The following is a 20,751-nucleotide window of genomic DNA, read 5'->3' as shown; positions in this document are numbered from 1 at the left end:
CTAATACATAACAAGAGTCACCTTTGCTCCAGTTCCCAAAAAGCTCATTTCCATCTGAGACCACCTTAGCCTGGACCTTATTGTCCATATCGCTATTAGCATTTTGGGCAAAGCCATTCAACAAGTCTCTAGGAAGTTTCAAACTTTCCAACATTTTCCTGTCTTCTTCTGAGCCCTCCAAACTGTTCCAACCTCTGCCTGTTACCCAGTTCCAAAGTCACTTCCATATTTTCAGGTATCTTTTCAGCAGCACCCCACTCCTGGTACCAATTTACTGTATTAATCTGTTTTCATGCTGCTGATAAAGACATACCTGAGACTGGGCAATTTACAAAGAAAGAGATTTAATTGGTCTCACAGTTTCACATGGCTAGGGAAGCCTCAAAATCATTGTGGAAGGCAAGGAGGAGCAAATCATATCTTACATGGATGGCAGCAGGCAAAGAGAGAGCTTGTGCAGAGAAACTCCTGTTTTCAAAACCATCAGATCTTGTGAGACTCATTCACTATCACGAGAACAGCTCAGGAAAGACTCACCCCCATGATTCAATCACCTCCCACCAGGTTTCTCCCACCACATGTGGGAATTGTGTAAATTACAATTAAAGATGAGATTTGTGTGGGGACATAGCCAAATCGTATCAACCTTATATTTGCAATCTTCACTTTGATTTTTGTATGATTACTGTTAACTTGTATTTTAATTTTGATAGTTTCTATGTTGCACTTCTCTCATACTTTCTCAAACATCTAGATTTGCCAACTTTTTTTCCCTCCATACTTACAGTCTCTTTGATTCCTTCTACTATCCCCACAAGCTTTTTTCCTCTAATGGTAGTCAAAGAACTTCTTGCCAGCAATGCATAATAAGCTTCCATAATGGGAATAGAAACTACTTTCTTGGCCAGGCACGGTGGCTCACACCTGTAATCCCAGGACTTTGGGAGGCTGAGGCAGGTGGATGGTCAGGAGATCGAGATCATCCTGGCTAACATAATGAAACCCCGTCTCTACTAAAAATACACACAAAAAAAAAAAATTAGCCAGGCATGGTGGCGGGCACCTGTAGTCCCAGCTACTTGGGATGCTGAGGCAGGAGAATGGTGTGAACCTGGGAGGCAGAGCCTGCAGTGAGCCAAGATCACGCCACTGCACTCCAGCCTGGGGAGACAGAGCAAGACTCCATCTCAAAAAAAAAAAAAAAGAAAGAAACTACTTTATTGAGTTCTTTGAATATAATAGTCCCTCAGAATGACTTGAATAGTCAATGACAGTTTCTCTGGTCCTTTCTTTAGTTTTCCTTTTACATAGAGATAGTAGTTTGACAGGTAGAACAGAAGGAATTTATAATATAAAGCCACCATATATATTACTTATATAATCATTAAGTGATACTTGTATTCATGTTGACAAATGTACTTCAAGGAAATAGTATTTGCTATGAACAGATGTAGCTACAAAATGTTGCTACCACTTTTTTACATTAAAAAATTAGAGATTTCTAAATGTTCCAAGTTAATTATGACATATACATATTCTTTTAAAAGGCTACATAATATTCCACTGTATGTATATACCATATTTTCTTTATTCATCTGTCAATGGACAATTGGATTGCTTCTGCCTCTTGGTTATTACATAATATATTGTTAAAATTATATAATAAAGAAATATTTAATGAAAACTATAAAACATTGCTGAAAGAAATCTAAAAAAATGGAAATAAATGAAAAGCTATCACATTCTTGTGGTTTGGAAGACCTAACACTGTTTAAATGAGAGCAGTCTAGAGACTTGATGCAATCCCTATCAAAATCCTAATGCCATTTTTGCAGAAATAGAAGAAAACATCCTAAAATACTCAAGAGACCCCAAGTAGCCAAAATTATCTTGAAAAAAGAACAAAGTTGGAAGTCTAATACTTTTGATTTTGAAACATTCTACAAAGCAACAGTAATTAAGACAGTGTGATGCCGGCATGAAGACAGATATATAGACCAATGAAACAGACTAGAGTCCAGAAATAAACTTTTGCACATATGGCCAAATGATTTTTCAGCAAGGGTGCCAAGATTACACAATGGGGTTAAAAGATAGTTTCTTCAACAAATGCTGCTGGGGAAATCACATATCTCCATGCAAAAGAATGAGGTTGGAACTTTATATAGTGTATAAAAATGAATTCAAAAGTGGATCGAAGACCCAAATGTTAAGACCTAAAACTATAAAACTCCCAGAAGAAAATATAGGAGAAAAGCTTTCAGGATATTGGATTTGGCAATGATTTCTTGAATATGACACTAAAGTACAGGCAGCAAAAGCATAAATAAGCAAATGGAACTACAACAAACTTTAAAACTTCTACATATCAGATGACACAATTAACAGAATGAAAAGGCAACCTACGGAATGGGAGAAAATATTTGCAAATCATGTATCTGATAAGGGTTTAATATTCGGAATATACAAGGAACTTCTATAACTCAACAACAAAAAAACAAGTAGCTTAATTAAAATAGGGGTAAAAGACTTGAATAAACAATTATTGAAAGAAAATATACTAATGTCCAATAAACATATGAAAAGATGCTCAACATCACTAACCTTAAGATACATGCAAATCAAGTCTACCACCGTACCACTCTGAACACGCCCAATCTTGTCTGATCTCAGAAGCTAAGCAGGGTCAGGCCTAGTTAGTATAAAAATTGGATGGGGAAAATGCAAACCATAACTACAGTGAGGTATTACCTTATACTCATTAGGATAATCACTATCAAAACAACAGAAATTGGCAAACGTTAACAAAGATGCATAGAAATTGGAATACTTGTACACTGTTGGTAGGAATGTAAAATGGTGCAATCATTATGAAAAGCAGTATGGAAGTCCCTCAAAACATTAAAACTAGAACTAACATGTAATCCGTCAATTCCACTTCTGGGTATATATCTTAAAAATTCAAAGCGGGATCTCAAAGAGATTTGCACTTCCACGTTCACTGCAGAATTATTCACAATAACCAAGAGGTGGAAGCAACCCATATGTCCATCAGCAGGTGAATGGATGAAGACAATGTAGTATATACATGCAATGGAATATTATGTAGCCTGAAAAAAGAAGAAAATTCTGTCACATGCTACGAGGATGAACCTTGAGGACTTTCATTATGCTAAGTGAAATATGCCAGTCTAAAAAGGACAAATACTGTACAATTCCACTCATATGAAGTATTTAAAGTAATCAAAATCATAAAGACAGAAAATAGAAAGGTGGTTGCCAAGGGACAGCAGGATGAGTGAGGGGAAGTGGGAGCAGAGAAAATCAGTGTTTAATGAGTATAGAGTTTTAGTTTTGCATGAGAAAAATTTCTAGAGATCTGTTGCAAAGCAATGTAAATATACTTAAATACTGAATGTATACCTTAAAAATGGTTAAGACAGTAAATTTAATGTCATTTTCACCACAATTTTTTAAAATAATATTTAATCATATTCATGATATATTAGGAATATTAATATTGAAAAAATATTTAATGTTATTCCTGGTATATTAAGTGAAAAAGGCAAATATGAGAATAGTATAGCATACCATTCACATATAAAATACTGAAAAGTTACACACCCAAAATGTGAACACTTATTAACTCTGTGGTGTAAAGCTACAGGTCTCTATAGTTCCTAAAAGAATTTATAAAACACACTTTTACAATTCTGTGACAGGCCACAAAAATACAACATTGGCCTTATAAATGGAGAGAAAGAGACATTTGTGACTTCTTCATTGATGCTTTAGATCTAACATTTTAAAGGAGTGCTTTCACTGTGTATACCTGGCAAGAAGAGAAGCTGCATTTGGGTACTGAAAATTTGAAAAGATTCATTAGGGATCTCTTGATCTTGAGTCTGTGGTTTGGGTACATAAGATCTATCGCATGGCAGATGTGCTCCCATGCATCTCTTGAGGCCAAGGAGTTGAAAGAGTGATATTATTTCTCCAAATAGTGTGTTCATCATGAAACCCAGAAAACTGAGAATGTTGATAAGCTAACAAATTGGTTTTTAACTGTTTAGCAATCTCATAAAGTTAGCCCAAAAAGTGCCTACTGCTGATCTGGAGGATGTTTTGCCACTAGCTGAAGATATTACTAACATCCTCTCCAAATGCTGTGAGTCTACCTCTGAAGATTGCATGGCCAAAGAGGTAAGACAAGCTTTATTATCATTATCACCATGTGCCAGGTATTGAGTGCCAAGTACTGAGTGGCAGGTACTCTTCTAAGCTCTATTTCATATGCATTATCCTAACGGATGCTCACATGTATCCTATGAAATATAAATAATTCTTAACATCACTGTACAAGTGAGAAAACAGAAGATTAGCAAGGGTCAATAATTTGTTACCACACAACTAGTAAGTGGCAAATTCCATATGAAAGACGAGATTATCTGATTCCCAGGACCTTATGCTACTTGCACTGTATGGTATTCATTACCACACATGGTCATTTAAATTTAATTATAATTAAAGTTAAACATATATGTTTAAGTTGAATGTGATTTAAAATTCAGTTCTTCAGTTACACTAACCACATTTCAAATGCACAATGGTATTGGACAGTGCAAATACAGATCATTTTCATTATTGCATAAAGTTCCATTAGGCAGCACTTCAACCATTATACTAGTAGAAGCTACTACTGTTTTTATTATACTTTTTATAATTTGATGGCCATCTCAAATTCTTTTTACCATTTTTCATTTTCATAATCCTTTAAAACTATTTAAATTTTAATAATTGCTTTAGCTGAAGGTCAGTCTCCAAGATCTTGTCAATCTCTGTAGTAATAGATACATTGTGTTGCCTTTTCTTTTTCCATTAAAAACGCATGTCTGTGTTAATAGATGTTTTTCTATAAGGATTTATAATAGCTAAATAGGACTCTGTTGCCTATATCCACATCATGTATTACATCTATCTACCTAGACACACCATATTTTTATTTTACTAATCCTCTATTGTATTTAGGTTGTGTTGTTTTTTTTAATATTTTAGGCAGTGTTGCACTTAATAGCCTTATAGTTGTTGTCGTTTTATCTATAATTATTTTCTGAGTATAAATTCTTAAAAATAGAATTGTACATTTTTAAGACTTTTAGTACATATTGACAAATTGCCTTTCCAAATATTGTACCAATTTTCTTTCTGAGTATTCATACTGACTTTCATAAATGTGATGCCAAAGCTTGTAAGCCTATGTAATTCTTATTTTTAATTAGACTATCAGGAAACTAACAATGCACAAACTAACCATTCGTTTTGTAGCTGCCTGAACACACAGTGAAACTCTGTGACAATTTATCCACAAAGAATTCTAAGTTTGAAGACTGTTGTCAAGAAAAAACAGCCATGGACGTTTTTGTGTGCACTTACTTCATGCCAGCTGCCCAACTCCCCGAGCTTCCAGATGTGGAGTTGCCCACAAACAAAGATGTGTGTGATCCAGGAAATACCAAAGTCATGGATAAGTAAGTAGAGGTGATGTGAAAACGTGTTCCCATTTTAAGTTCATCTAGACAAAAAGTGGGGGCCAGCCAGATTGAGGGAAGGTATGCTATCACTCATTTCGAACATAGGCAAAGTACTACCTTTATGCTTTTCATGGACTTTAAGTATTTGTTAATTAATTGTAAATGACTAAAATTTTTAAAACACGGTAATCAATTGAGCGTGAATAGAAAGATTTTGGATATGGACAAAGGAGCTTAGAGTTCCTAATTGTGCCTTCTCTGATTCCTGTGCATGGCCAAAAGAAGTGACTTGACAATTCTGAACTTCAGCCTATTGTTAATTAATTTGAAAATCTTAATACTTGCCTTACTTAGCACACAGATTGCTAATGAGAAATGCATGTAGAAATGTAAGTGAAAGTAAATGTGAAGACATATATTTGTATACAATGCTGAACACATGTAAAATATGTCATGCAACCAGAAATGTTTATAATATTATTAACTAGTTTTATCATATTACTTCTGGTTCAAAGTCACAAATCAAAAGCCTAAAGTATACTAAACTTTTGGACAATAAGTATTTGATACAAATAAAAGAGATAGCAAGCACAGAATAGTTTTTTCTTAGCATTATCAATATTCATTTTCATTAAATTTAAAAAGAGATTTAATGCAAAGAAATGGTAAACTTTTATCTCGTTTCATCCAAATAAAAAAAAAGTAAGTTAAATATACGATGGTTCGAATAGATGTGTATGCATAATCATGGCATAAAAATATTTCACAAATAGTTTGAAGCAGCAGGTTGAAATATCAATTAGCAATATCAGATGGCAGAAGTTACATAGGACTGAAACTTTAATTTACATTTTTCTAAATGTGTATTGTTTTTATAAGTGCATAGACAGCAGTGGGATAAGACATAATGAAAGAATTTACACAAACCTATTTTCACAGAAAAGCCTTTTGAAGTACCCACTTGATGCTTTATATGGGGTCAATTGTATTATGCTTGCACAAAGACAGTTCCATATGCATTTGAAGTAGATATGTTTACATATAATAGATTTAAATGTATATTACACACAAAGCTTTAATTCAGTATTGACTAGTCACAATAGCAAATATAGCTTGTATCTCAATGAAAGGATTTTATAATCCAAAGCCTGTTGATTTAGAGTAAGTCTGAGCTAAATCTCTTCTTTCTAATTAAGATGCAGAAACCAGGTGCTCTGCCTTTATGATAGATATTTCACATTTTAAAATGTAGGCCAGGCACGGTGGCTCATCCCTCCAATCCCAGCACTTTGGCAGGCCAAGTCAAGCGGATCACTTGAGGTCAGAAGTTCCAGACCACCCTGGACAACATGGTGAAACCCCGTCTCCACTAAAAATACAAAAATTAGCCGGGCATGGTGGTGGGCACCTATAATCCCAGCTACTCGGGAGGCTGAGGCATGAGAATCGCTTGAACCCAAAGGCAGAGGTTACAGTGAGCCAAGATGGTGCCACTTCACTCCAACCTGGGTGACAGAGGGAGACTCTGTCACCAAAAAGGAATGAATAAATAAATAAAAAGGAAATATATAACACATACCTCCTTTTCTCCCTCATGCTAGGTATGCATTTGAACTAAGCAGAAGGACTCATCTTCCAGAAGTATTCCTCAGTAAAGTACTTGAGCCAACCCTAAAAAGCCTTGGTGAATGCTGTGATGTTGAAGACTCAACTACCTGTTTTAATGCCAAGGTATATTTGCTAGATTTTCTTTATCAAGCACTTAGATCAAGGGTTTGAAAATTATAGTTCGTGGGCCACAACTTGCTCACTGCCTACTTTTGTATGGCCTATCAAACTAAGAATAGAAGAATGGTTTTACATTTTAACATTGTTGGGAAAAAAGCAAAAGAACATCAGTATCTCATGACCCATGAAAATTATTCAAAATTCAAATTTCAGTGTTCATACATTAACTTCCACTGGGACACAGTCATCCTCATTGTTTCTGCAAAGCTTACAACTGCTTCTGTACAGAGTTGAGTAGTTGCAACAAAGACCACATATGGCCTGCAAACCCTAAAATTATTATCCGGCCTTCTATAGAAAATATTTGCCAATGCTTAATGTAGATAATACTCATACTGATACAATATTTGGAATTTTGATTTAATGGCCTGATGGGACAATGTTTCAAGACAAATAATTTTGTTATGCAATTATTGTTTTCTTACAGGGCCCTCTACTAAAGAAGGAACTATCTTCTTTCATTGACAAGGGACAAGTACTATGTGCAGATTATTCTGAAAATACATTTACTGAGTACAAGAAAAAGTAAGAAACTTCTTCTGGCTGTATCCTCCAAATTTATCAATAGTATTTTCTTAGTACTATGAATTGAAAGCATAGTTGAACACTTAAGCTTGTCTTCAGTGAACAACAAAAGGAGGTTCAATTAGGAGTTTTTTAAAGTAGTCAGAATCTCATAGAGTGGAATAATAGACACTGGAGACCCCAAAAGGTGGGAGGGTAGGAGAGGGGTGAAGGATAAGGAATTCCCTACTGGATACAATGTACACTATTTGGGTGATGATTATACTGAAAACCTAGACTTCACCACTATGCAATACATCCATGTAACAAAAATGCACTTGTACCCCCTAAATCGTTTTATTTTTTTAAAAGTAGTTGGAATCCAACATCTGTATAAGAAGAAGCTAACTTTTTCTGGGGGAAAAATGTCATGTGTAGCAATTGGGTGGCCAATTAAAACAGCCATAAAAATATAGATTACAAAATCTATCTGCAGGAACTTGAGTCAAAATGGCAAAATGAGCACATAGCTTAGCAACATTCTTACCCCAGAATTTTCTGTAGATATTGCTGTACAAAATTGAGGACCTATAAAACTGCTAAAAGTGTTATCTAACCTCATGGCATATTGCCTGGCAAGAAGACCCAAACTTTCAATCAAGCATACTGTCAGCTATCACCAGCATATATTCCCTATAAATTAGAAATAGAAATGTTAACTACCAATAGTGTTATATAATAGTCATTTTTCTCAATTAAGAGAAGGAAAAAACATTTCTCTATAAATAGACATTAACAGTAAAATAATAGGCCATAATAAGGAAAGAAGTGGTACTGGGTTCTTGGGAAAAGTCTCCATTGAGAAGACCATGTCATTTTTCCTAATGTTAGTAAATTTCTCAGATCCTATTCCCTCCCCACCACCTTTTTTTTTTTTTTTTTTTTTTTTTTTTTGCCTCCTCTGAGTCTCTTCTTGCCTCATTTGCGCCCCCCAGCAGCTCAAACCTACTTGTTTCAACAATGCTTTTATGAACTAACTGGTCCCCCTTACCCTTTTGTCCCTTCCCATCATCCACCCTTGCCAAGCCCAACTCTAGATTAATTTGAGTCTCCTTACCTCTCATTGCCCACCGCTGGGCTGGCAAGCATTTCCTGAAGAAAGTCATAAAACCAGGCTGAGTTGATCATTATGAGAGTGGAGAGATGCCAAGATCATCAATTGTACAAATTGAAAGAATCAGGAGATATCAAGTCCTATCACCATCCTGAAAGAGAGATGCAGAGTTCGTTTTTAGTATAGCTAAAAATAAGAGCCAGTTTCCTTACTCCCGTATCAGTGTTTTCCAACATAGTGAGTCGAGAAGTAGGTAAACTGAGGGTGAAATTATATAATTATGAGAGGAAAAAAAGGCGTTAAGGTGGTATGAGGTCCTGTAAAGGAAATATTCTTTAAGGGATTTGAAATTTAAAACTGAAGAGAAGGTGAAAGGTTAGGAAAAAATAGAAGAGGTACTCTTCCATGTTGAAATAATGGCAAATGAAAGAAGACTGGACTTCCAATTCAGCATCGATTTGTATGTTTACTTTTATGATCTCGAAGAGGCATGTTTCACTTTCTGATCTCAAACTGACTATTCTATACCACGGGTACAGAATTTTCTTGAGACAGGCAAGTATTTCTATTTTCATTTTTATTGTAAAAGATCTGAAATGGCTATTATTTTGCATTAGAAATTTGTATAAAATAAATATATGTAGTAAGACCTTACATTTAAATGGTTTTTCAGACTGGCAGAGCGACTAAGAGCAAAATTGCCTGATGCCACACCCACAGAACTGGCAAAGCTGGTTAACAAGCGCTCAGACTTTGCCTCCAACTGCTGTTCCATAAACTCACCTCCTCTATACTGTGATTCAGAGGTAGGAAAATGTAACCCTCCACTTAACACGGCAGAATCTTTTAAGAACATACGCACTCCAATCTACTCATTTCTTTCCTGTTATTGAGATGCCATTATGTGACAGGCTTTTCCTGGTGTTATTGTAACTTGGCTGTCTTTGCAACGAAAGTAAGAAACCTAACTGTTTTCATGCTATGCTCATTTAAAAGCAAGTTGAGGTAGTCATAAAACTTAGGAAATTTTATACTTTTTTTAAGAAACAAAAGAGTCTGTGAATACAGGCAACAAAGTATGTGTAGTGTTTTACAAATTGTGAGTTGTAACCTAGTAACAGCCTATTTAAATGAAAAGGAGAAGAATAAGAATACAGTGAGAACATCAGAGTTCATTACCTTCACATAGTGAAGGTAAATTGTATTTCATATATCTGTATGTGTGTTTATGTAGATATATACATATGCATATATAGGTAGGTAGATTGATAAAAAGAAATACTTTAGAAAAATGGGATCATATCATACCTTCTATTAAGATGTTAATTATAAAAATATTGTTTAACTTTGTTTTAATATGACATAAGAAAAAAATGCAACTGAAGAATTTCTAAAGGTCACATAAATGTTTCGTTACTATAAGAGTTATTTTCTAAAAACTAAAAAAAGATTTTAAAGAATATTAAAATTTTAGTCATTTTTTATTATGAATTTCTTTTTTAGACTCTATCAGTTGGCTCCAAACTCTGAAAGATAAAGATATTAGAAGTCCTATATATCTTCCAGTTTCCCTCCCTACTCTCCTCAATTTTGGATAGTTCTTGGATTCATCTTTCTTTAAAAGTCCCTTCCCCTCCTCCCTGTCTCCCCTTTTTCTTCCTTCCCCTCCCGCTTCCTGGTTCAGGTCCAATACTGTCAACAGTAAAATAACCCCTTCCCCTATTCCCCTTCTCCTTTCTCTCTGTCCCCTTCTCTCCCGTAAATGTATTTGCATAGTTGCCAGATCATTTATTTTTTAATTTGTGCAAAACACCAGCAGTTCTGGCCAGACATTTTTGTATTCTCTGATAGTATTAATAGATGAATTAGTGTTTATCTAATCACCGCATCTGAGGCCTATTGGTTTTCTCCTATAAACCACAGTGTTAGGTTGGTATCTTGTATTCTGCCCATCTTTATATAGACTGAAGGTGTGAGAGAGGGGAGGAGACCTCAGGTAGGTTGTGTGGGCCCATTGTTGGTAGACCTGAGCTATGCTTCGACTTCTGAGAATTCAAGTGTCTTATGCTAAGATTTCTTTCACCAAGTCAGTATCTGCCCTATTCTCATGGTGAGGGGTGTGTGTTGCTGGCCTTTTTCAGAAAATGTCAGCCCATATGTTCACATCCTCCCATTTTACCTGTTACTCTCCAGCAAGCATTTCATTTTTTTTAGAAGAGTCGAAAGATAAAAACAACACTTCATTTCACTTTACTGCTTATTTGGAGACATTAGTAATAACGCCAAGAATTGTGTTGTCTTGCCTACTCTATTTCTGAAATATAGAGGCAGGGTTAGGAACAATTCTATGCCATGCCAAATGCTACTTAGGTTAAATGATTTCATGCCAATTAGAAGCCCTTAACACCCCCCCACCCTTTTTTTTTTTTTTGGAGATGAAGTCTCGTTCTGTGACCCAGGCTGGAGTGCAGTGGTGAGATCTCGGCTCACTGAAACCTTCACCTCCTGGGATCAAGTGATTCTCCTGCCTCAGCCTCCCGAGTAGCTGGGATTATAGGTGCCCGCCACCACGCCCAGCTAATTTTTGTATTGTTAGTAGAGATGGGGTTTCACCATGTTGGCCAGGCTGGTCTGGAACTCCTGACCTCAAGTGATCTGGCTGCCTCGGCCTCCCAAAGTGCTGAGATTACAGGTGTGAGCCACCTTGCCCGGCCGGAAGCCCCTTTCTATAAGTGAAATAATTTAAGAATTTACCTGAAGTTTTGTTCATTTATCAGCCATGAAAGCAATAAAGCCCAGTTTCTATTAGACTGCATTTAAAAATATCCAAGAACTTAATTTTTTAAAAAAGCAAGTCACAAAAGTATAAATGTTCAAAGAAAACTATAAAGATCATCCAGTGTAATTTCTCACTCAGTTAATTCCTTCCAGAGGTGCATTCAGCCTCCATTTAAATTTCTATAGTCAATTTATCTACTCCTAGGAGTAGAAATGGAAATGGCCTATTTCATTGCCAGGTAGCTGCATGATGAGAACATTCTTCTATAAATTAAGCTGTGATATTCCCTTTGTAATTTCTCCTGCAATCACCCTGGCTTTCTCTATCAACTAGAAAATATCTATTCTCTGTTTGCAATAGCAGCTTTTTTATACTTGAAGTGACTTTTTAAAAATTAAGCTGTGTAAAGTATTTTTTTCAAGTCTTGGGCTATGCATTCCAACTTTCTTAATATTCATATTTTAGTAAAGTTTTATTTGTTTTGTTATGTTTTGTTTTGTTTTATTTTATTGTACAGTGCCTAAGAAAAAAGTCTTAGTTTGACAAATGGAGCTACGTCTTTTTCTAATTTCTTCCGTATAACCTTAGGGATTCTGGTTTCTTTTCTAATTTCCATATTTACACTCTGGTCCCAAACCTATTTGCTAATCTTGTTTGTAACAATTTATAAAGTCAGAATTCCAGATGAAGAGAGTACAGTAGAATAAAACCCTTTTCTTTAAATTCTCCTGACAAATATGCCATCTTAATCTTTCATTAAAATTCAAACTGCTTAAGATTCTCAACATAAAAACAGAAGACATTGGATTGTCAGAATATTTTGGTCATCGTGGGCATTAAAACATTTTTAGCATAAAATAATTAAATTAAACAGTTCCTTCCTTTCATACCAAGTTGCTTTTGGTAACCTCAATTTAGTTTCAATTTAGGTGGCCTTAACCTAGAAAAATAAAATCACCTTACATAGAAGTTGTTTGCTACCAGAAGAATTTGCTCTAAGAGTCTGTTATTATGAAAGAAGAAGAAAACAGTCTAAATGTCTTTTAGATTCTATAAGAAATAACACTTTTGAAACCCTTCCCTGTCCCTTTGTTATCTGTCTATACAGATATGCACTGTCCTGCCTGACACCATCCAAGACAAACTGAGCTTTAAGTGCAAATTCATACTTCCTAAAAGCCCCTGGTTTTTCATTTCTTTGAGTTGGTTTTCAATATATTTTTCATTATAACATATTGCCATTCAAATCACTACAATGATGAGAAGACAGATTTGTAGCTCTCTTTCTTCTTGCTTTATTGACAGTAAATTTATAGCAGCTGAGTAGCCCATCTTTCAGTAATTGCTAAAGTAGAGTGAGATGAATGGAGTTGTTGAGATACTTGTGCACATTTGATTATTCAGAGCACTCAGAGATTAAATCCTCTGCTATTTCAATTAGCCTTCTGATTGCCTTTGTAAACTGATCTCATAGCTGGGTAGGCAAGCTCACCCCTCCTTTCTGACTTTACGTTAGTGCAACATCTGTTTGAACAGCATTCTCTTTAATTTCCAGTGCCTAATGTGAATGTCCCATTTGTCCTATAATAATTTGGATCCTAATTTGTGAGATCTCCTTGTCATACATTTGCTTGAAAAAACTTTTCCTTAAAAGTAATATCCATCTACTCCTTTCACTGCAAGTCACTTATATCCAGGGATCAGTCTCTACTTGTCATTCCAAATACACTTGGCACAACTACTGGAAGACTGGGAAAAGGGGCTTCTGAACCATACTTAATGTTTCATTACATGGGTATCTACCCCTATCCTCACCCAATCTTGAAATGACCAGGAAATAGAACAATGAATGTCATTTTCTTTTGGCTTTACCATGGCACTCTTAGAACTGGTTCGTTTGTTTTTGCCAAAAACAGGCCCATTTGCCTGCAGAAAAACCTATAGTTACAAAATTAGACTTGAAATCTTTTTTTCTCTTTCTACCATCATTCAGGCAGGGCATCCCTTTGGGCTCTTCTGAGAACTCATTACTATGCTTCCTTTAAAATGTTTCAACAGACTGCTAGTGAGCATCAGATATGATTTCCCAAAGTATTCCAAAAGTTATTGTAATATGCTGGAATTGATCACTAAAATCTTGAAAACATAGAGACAAATACAAATAGCCAAGTGGAAGCCGGGCAAAGAGGAGACTGACAAGTAGAGTGATATACTGTCTATACCCCCCTCCCCTCTGTCTTTTTTATGTCAGGAAAAACTAGTATATTTACTGTAGTTTGTTTTATCTCTCGGTATAACTTGATTTTATAATCCTTAGTGTCATAGCTATCATTGATTAAGCCATTGCTATATGTTAAGCAGAAATATTAATAGCCTGGCATGTATGTATTTATAGAATAACTCAAAACAATTCTAGATGTTAATTGATATTTTAATTCCCCCTTTTACAGATGGGTTGAATAAAACTTACAGAGGTTATATGATGTTAGGATAATCTAAGTTTATTCTGTATTAGTCTGTTACTCTCCCTCAATGTCCTTGTCATAGACTTCAGCCCTGACTTAGCTAGTCATGACAAAAGCTAACTATTGATAGAAGACTATTGACTGAAAATCCAAAATTATTGTTAAGTAGCAAAAATGATACCAGGTTGGTAATATCACTGTGAATTTTATCCATCTCACTTCCTTGGACTCTTCCTCCATTAGATGTACTCTCTTCTTTTGCATCAACATTTTTGCCAGCTCTGTCTAATTTGTATTAAAGTTACTCTTCTTCTTATCTCAAAAAATAATAAGTAAGGCACTTTAGACGCCTCCCTAGCTATATTTCTTTCTCCTCCCCTACAGCCAAGATTCTTGCAAGAATACCATATACTCCAACTCCTCACACCTCTTATTAATTCCTCAACCCTTTGCAGTCTGGCTTTTGATGGTACTATATGACTATCAACAAACGCTTGCCAACAATATCCTTCTTGTTAAATCTAATAAACATTTTTCAATTCGTACCAGATTTCTCCACAAAACAGTTGATACCCATAAGTATTCCTTCCTTCTTGAAACAATTTACTTAGCACCTGTACTATTATTTTCTACTTTTTGTCTTTCTATGATTCCTCTCTTCTTGTTCTATTTCATATTGTCCTCTTCCTTTACCTGTCTCTTAAATTTGTTTCCAGAGTTTTTTCCTTGCTCTTCATTTCCATGGCACTACATTTTCTCAGCTGTTTTCATCAATGCTTATGCTTTTAATCTCCAAATCACTACATCCAACCAAGATCTCTCCCTCAGCATTAGGCTTTTTATCCAACTGTCTAGGACTCTCTTCTCCCCCAATATCTTGTCCCATAAGAAACTGAAAATCAACATGGCCAAAATATTTCTCCTATAACCTGCTCTTATGTTTTTTGAGTTTATGAATATTATCATCATTTACCCATTGCCCCACAGTGAAAATTTAGTGACTCTTTTTATTTCTCCTTCTCTTTTTCCATATGCACCAAATAAAATTCAAAATCCCATCAATTCTAATTCTGCAACATCTCTCAATCTCCCACTCACATTCTTCTACATTCTTGGTATTTAGTTTCAGGCAATCTTTCACCTGGTTTACAGCCTGTCCATTGGTCTCCCACCTCCAGTCTGCCCACAGTGCTTCACATTCCAATTCCATCTCTATACTGAGGTTAAATCAACATTTTTTTAAAACACAAAAATGGTTAATATTCTTCTCTAATAGTTCTCATTACTTCCAAATTAAAGTACTTTTTTTTTTTTTTTTTTTTTTTTTTTACAAAATATAGGTATTCTGGACCTTGATTTCTTCTCCAAGTAGTGGCTTGCTGTCATCACTTCTTGTGCCTCCTGCTTGGGTTCTCCTGAACTACTTGCAGTTTTCCAAACACGTTAAACTTGCTCTTACCTCAAGGCCTTTGCACATAATGACTCCACCCGCTTGCCCTATTTCTCATCAGGATTGCCTTGGCTCAATCGTTCATCAGGCTTTAGGGTTCAAGTTAGAAGACATCTCCTCCTCTGAGAATTCTTCCCTGGCACTCAAACTTCTCTGTTGTCCCATAATATTCTGTGTGCACCCAATAATTAGCACTTATTAAACTCTACTGCCATTTTTTCTTGTCTACTTTTCCCAGCAGACTGTAAGCCCTTCAAGGGCAGAGATGAGGTAAAGCTAAATAAATGTGAAAGCTGGCTAATAAAAAACTGCAATGTAACATTGTATCTTGGCACGAATCCACTCCTCTAACCAAGGTTTCAAGATTTTGTATACCTTCTGCATGATCTAGTAGCCTACAAATGAAATACTTCATAAGTTATATAACATTCTTTTTTCATTATCAGATTGATGCTGAGTTGAAGAATATCCTATAGTCCTGAAGCATGTTTATTAACTTTGGTAAGTATATTTTTTAAATGCAGGATCAAAGGATCCAGCATTTACGATGTATTTTAAATATCAAAGAATGGGAAGAAGACTTTAATAAATTTATTCTTATCTGTTCAAACTCATTTTACAGATGAGAATATTAAGCACCGAAAAAAGTTAAAGAGCTTACACTTACACAAGAGCAGCCAACTTCAGATATGTTTAAGACTAGAATCCAGGTTTACTGGTCCCCTGCCTTGTGCTTCATCCATCATAATCTCACATGTAACATAATGACAGCATAAAGAACATTTAAAGGATTCTGATGCCCTTCAATAGGAAGAACTCTGAGTTTAAAGACAAGGCTCATCAAGTCTTAAAAATAACACAGCAAGGACCTTAGGAGGAAAGGGACATTCTTATTCAAATGAAAACAATGCTGTTGAAATATTATTACTTGCTTTTTTCAGTTACTATATTTTCACCTATTAAAAAATGCCAGATGAAGATATTAAGAACACAAAATAGTTTATTCCGACATAAGTTCACATCTTAAACTGAAGGTGACCTGAACTCTGCACATTTCGACAAAAATATTTTCTCTCCAGATTCAACTGTATTTATGCTAAAGATATTACACCTGAGACTTTTGATGCAAACTTGTTTGGATCTCAGTTCTTAGCTGAACTGAGGCTTTTCAATAATGTCAATGTTTATTTTGCTGACTTACTGACAACTCTGCCCAAAATAATGTGGAAACAAAAGCCTTCCAATCCATTGACTAATAACATTAAATCATTTCACCATATTCAGCTTTTCAACTACTAATTATTTAAATCTTCTGAAGCAGTAAAAAAGAAAATTAACACTCTGAGAACCAGTACAAGGGGGATGGTCAAGAAAACTCATATTTGAAATCACCCAACCTGGATTAGAATCCCCACTCTAACTATCTGTCTGTGAATTTGAGCAAGTTATCTATCCTGTCTAAAGATGAGTTTCCTTTCATGTAAAATGAAAATTTCAATATCTCCCTCACAGTGTTGTTATAATGATTGAGGTGACGTATATCAAATATCTAAAAAGTAGTAAAAATGAATATTAGCAGTAATACTACCAAAGCTGTTGCACTAAAGCTCCTACTACTACTGATACGAATCTAAACTAAAAAGTTTTCCTGCCCATATATTTTTGTGCTTTGGTATACAAATATCATGTCCTAAAGATAAAGTAAGTTCTCTAAATAATTTTCCAAGGAATAAAAATCAAAATGCAAGTTACTTGAAGTGTAAATATTCTAGAGTTAAAATAGTTTCTGATCTCTGTTACTGCTAAATTATTACATCTTCCCCCCATTTGAATGACTCTACTTTCCCTTTATCTCAATCCACATATAATAATCCCCAAAGAGTTAAAATCCCAATATGCCACAGTGACCTCACCTCTCATCCTTCAAGATTTCTTAAGCTTTAATAAGAGCCAGGGTTATTTGGAAAGCTATATGATAACTTTGATTTTGAATATGTTTTTCACTAGACTATGTTTTTATTCAGAACTCAGAGTGCATTTCCTTAGTGTTGTATGTTTTTAGGCATTGGGAAAACTAATTAAAATAGGGAAAGATATCCTAAGATAAGTAAGGAGGAAGTAATAATTTGATGGATTTCAAGAGATTTATTTTCAGAACAAATTTCAGATGTATTTTTCTTTTTTTTTTTTGAGACGGAGTCTCGCTTTGTCGCCCAGGCTGGAGTGCAGTGGCGCAATCTCGGCTCACTGCAAGCTCCGCCTCCTGGGTTCATGCCATTCTCCTGCCTCAGCCTCCTGAGGAGCTGGGACTACAGGCGGCTGCCACCACGCCTGGCTAATTTTTTTTTGTATTTTTAGTAGAGACGGGGTTTCACTGTGGTAGCCAGGATGGTCTCCATCTCCTGACCTCTTGATCCACCTGCCTCGGCCTCCCAAAGTGCTGGGTTTATAGGTGTGAGCCACTGTGCCCGGCCCAGAAGTACTTTTAATGCTAACTCAATCAAGAGATAAACTCAGTTTGTCAGTGACAAATTAATGAAGATTGTAATATACTGATTCTTCTGCTTCATGGTCATTATCTTCATCTAATAAGATGAAGAAATGAAATTTCTTATCATTTCTCCTGTATTAGTCTACATTTTTCCCTGGCCTTTAATTAATCCTTTGATTTCTGTACCACTCAATTGTTTGGCTACCCAAATACATTTTGATCATCTGGATGGATTATTCACATATTCATATATTCCTTCCTAAAATTATTCACATACTCCTTCCATGGATTTTGGTAACATGCATTGAGTGTTTTGAGCTCAATTTTATCCACTGCTTGTTTATCACCATTGCATTCTGCAATGATGAAGGCCTACCAATGCTCAATTATTTCGGGAATAGTTACATGGCTTTGAAAAAGCAAAATATACCTTGTTCACAAGGTTATAGGTCTGAGGTACTTGATATCCAGAAATAATGAGACCTCAACTTTACCACTTATCTTAGGTTTCCAGAACACAACCAACTCATTGCAGTTCCTGGGTTCCAGGGGGAATTTTGTAGCTATATTGGACAATTGTGAAGTCATTCAACTATCAGCAGCATTGCCCCCAAAATAACGCAATCCTAGTCATGAACTGCTCTAAATCCAGGTCTTAACATAATGATTTCAGAGTAAGTGCTGAGTACTTTCCCTCAGATAGATCAGTCTTTTCATCATATATTAAATTATTCAAGTAGAAAATATCCATTTTCTTCAATGATTTTTCCCTTGCTGTAACAGGTAATCTGCAGAAGTGGCACACTGTTTAGAGTGAAGCAGTTCCTAAAACCACTAAGCCAACTTTGGTTGGCTATGTGTTTCATTTCCATTTAAGCCTACCTGTCTCTAGTTAGGGATTTGAATCACTCATAGAAATTAAAGCCATTTGTCTCAAGGTATTCCGATCCCTAGTAATACCTACGATTCATGTTTTCTAGTCGACAGTTTCACGCTATTTCACTCTCAATTAGAGTCTTATTAAAAACTTCAATTCTCATCTGGACAATTATTGGTCTCCTTGATCAATCTTTTTCTTCAAGCCTTCAAGCTCCAAATTGATTGTGGCCACACTTGAATGCACTTTTGGAGAGAGAATCTCTGTCTCTTCCCCGCCATCCCCCTCCTCTCCCACCGAGAGGCAGTCTCACTCTGTCCCCCAGTCTGGAGTGCAGTGGAGCGATCTCGGCTCACTGCAAGCTCCGCCTCCAGGTTCACGCCATTCTCCTGCCTCAGCCTCCCGAGTAGCTGGGACTACAGGCGCCTGCCACCATGCCCGGCTAATTTTCTGTGTTTTTAGTAGAGATGGGGTTTCACCGTGTTAGCCAGGATGGTCTCGATCTCCTGACCTCATGATCCGCCCACCTCAGCCTCCCAAAGTGCTGGGATTACAGGCGTGAGCTACCGCCCCCAGCAAATCTCTGCCTCTTAATAAATCTCGCAAAGCCAGGTATTTTTTGTTGTTAGCTTTGGAAGCAAGTAGTAGTCCCTCTGGTGCCAAAAACATAAATGAGTTGGCTCACAGTGTAGAATCAGATTGGGTGAAAATATTTTAGATACCAGAATCACACCCAGCACAGAGAGTTGCTCACACCGTGAGAGAAACACAGGAACTGAGGCTGTGAGGGAACAGATTCGTGTCTCTTATTGCATCCTGACTCCAAAGCATAAACTCATTGAAGACAACGAAACATGGAATTTTTTATACTGTGCAAATAGAACTATGACATAACTATATTATATTGTCTTGGAAGAGGGAAAAAATTAAGGGAGACAAATTGGCCCTAGTACAAAATAGATGATGATTTGATAAAAATTCACACTCAGTGTTTTGCTAAAACTACTCAACTATTTTCTCAATTTCATGATTGGGGGCCTCATTATGCCACTGATTGACAGTTTTGCCTTGGCCATAATTGTTATTACCATAGAGCAAAAAGTCACATTCATCACCAGTTAAAAATATAATTAAAAAACACTGCACAATGTACAATGTACCCTGGTGTATAGCATATAAAGCCATCACTATTGGTATTGGGACTGTCTTAACATTTTTTTCTTATTCTGGACCTATGAGATGGGCCATAGTGGATATATGGGTCATCCTAGACAGAGTCATTTTTGGCATAAATATTAAAATAGCATGAGGTTATATGCGTCTGTTGAGCAATATTATGGTTGTTGCCCATTAGCTCTGTTTTTCTAACATAAAATTCATTTCATTATTCTCACAGGCCTAGAGTTGGAGCCACCCAGGGGAATGATCTCTGATGACCTAACCTAAGCAAAACCACTGAGCTTCTGGGAAGACAACTAGGATACTTTCTACTTTTTCTGGCTACAATGTCTTCATACAATGATAAGTATGATGATTTGCTATCAAAATAAACTGAAATATAATGCAAACCATAAATATGACTGAGAATTATGTGGCTCTTCACAATGTTGATCTTCAGAACTATTCCTGTGTCTTTCACAAAAATGCTACAGTAGGCAATCTCATGAGGCCTGTTTTTGTCTAGATCTCTGCTGTTTCCTTCTAAAAGACTCAACATTAAGCATCCACTTTACAATTTCCAGTATGCTAAAC

At 35.9% G+C, this 20,751-nt stretch overlaps 1 protein-coding gene across 2 annotated transcripts in view; it reads left to right on the top strand.

Annotated features, from left to right (window-relative positions):
• The window catches only part of GC (GC vitamin D binding protein), a 64,861-nt gene extending 44,287 nt beyond the window's left edge, over positions 1 to 20,574 (top strand). For both annotated transcript variants that reach the window (XM_003265721.2, XM_003265722.2), the window contains exons 8-14: positions 4,074 to 4,203; positions 5,326 to 5,528; positions 7,133 to 7,262; positions 7,747 to 7,844; positions 9,611 to 9,743; positions 16,078 to 16,132; positions 20,396 to 20,574. In XM_003265721.2, coding sequence (XP_003265769.2) covers positions 4,074 to 4,203; positions 5,326 to 5,528; positions 7,133 to 7,262; positions 7,747 to 7,844; positions 9,611 to 9,743; positions 16,078 to 16,107 — 724 coding nt within the window. In that variant the 3' untranslated portion in view covers positions 16,108 to 16,132; positions 20,396 to 20,574. The remainder of the gene's footprint in view (positions 1 to 4,073; positions 4,204 to 5,325; positions 5,529 to 7,132; positions 7,263 to 7,746; positions 7,845 to 9,610; positions 9,744 to 16,077; positions 16,133 to 20,395) is intronic.
• Positions 20,575 to 20,751: the final 177 nt, after the last annotated feature.

Source organism: Nomascus leucogenys, chromosome 9, assembly GCF_006542625.1.
Source record: "Nomascus leucogenys isolate Asia chromosome 9, Asia_NLE_v1, whole genome shotgun sequence".
Lineage (NCBI taxonomy): Eukaryota > Metazoa > Chordata > Mammalia > Primates > Hylobatidae > Nomascus > Nomascus leucogenys.
The sequence above is the reverse complement of the archived record's forward strand: the minus strand, read 5'-3'. Positions and strand labels throughout refer to the sequence as shown.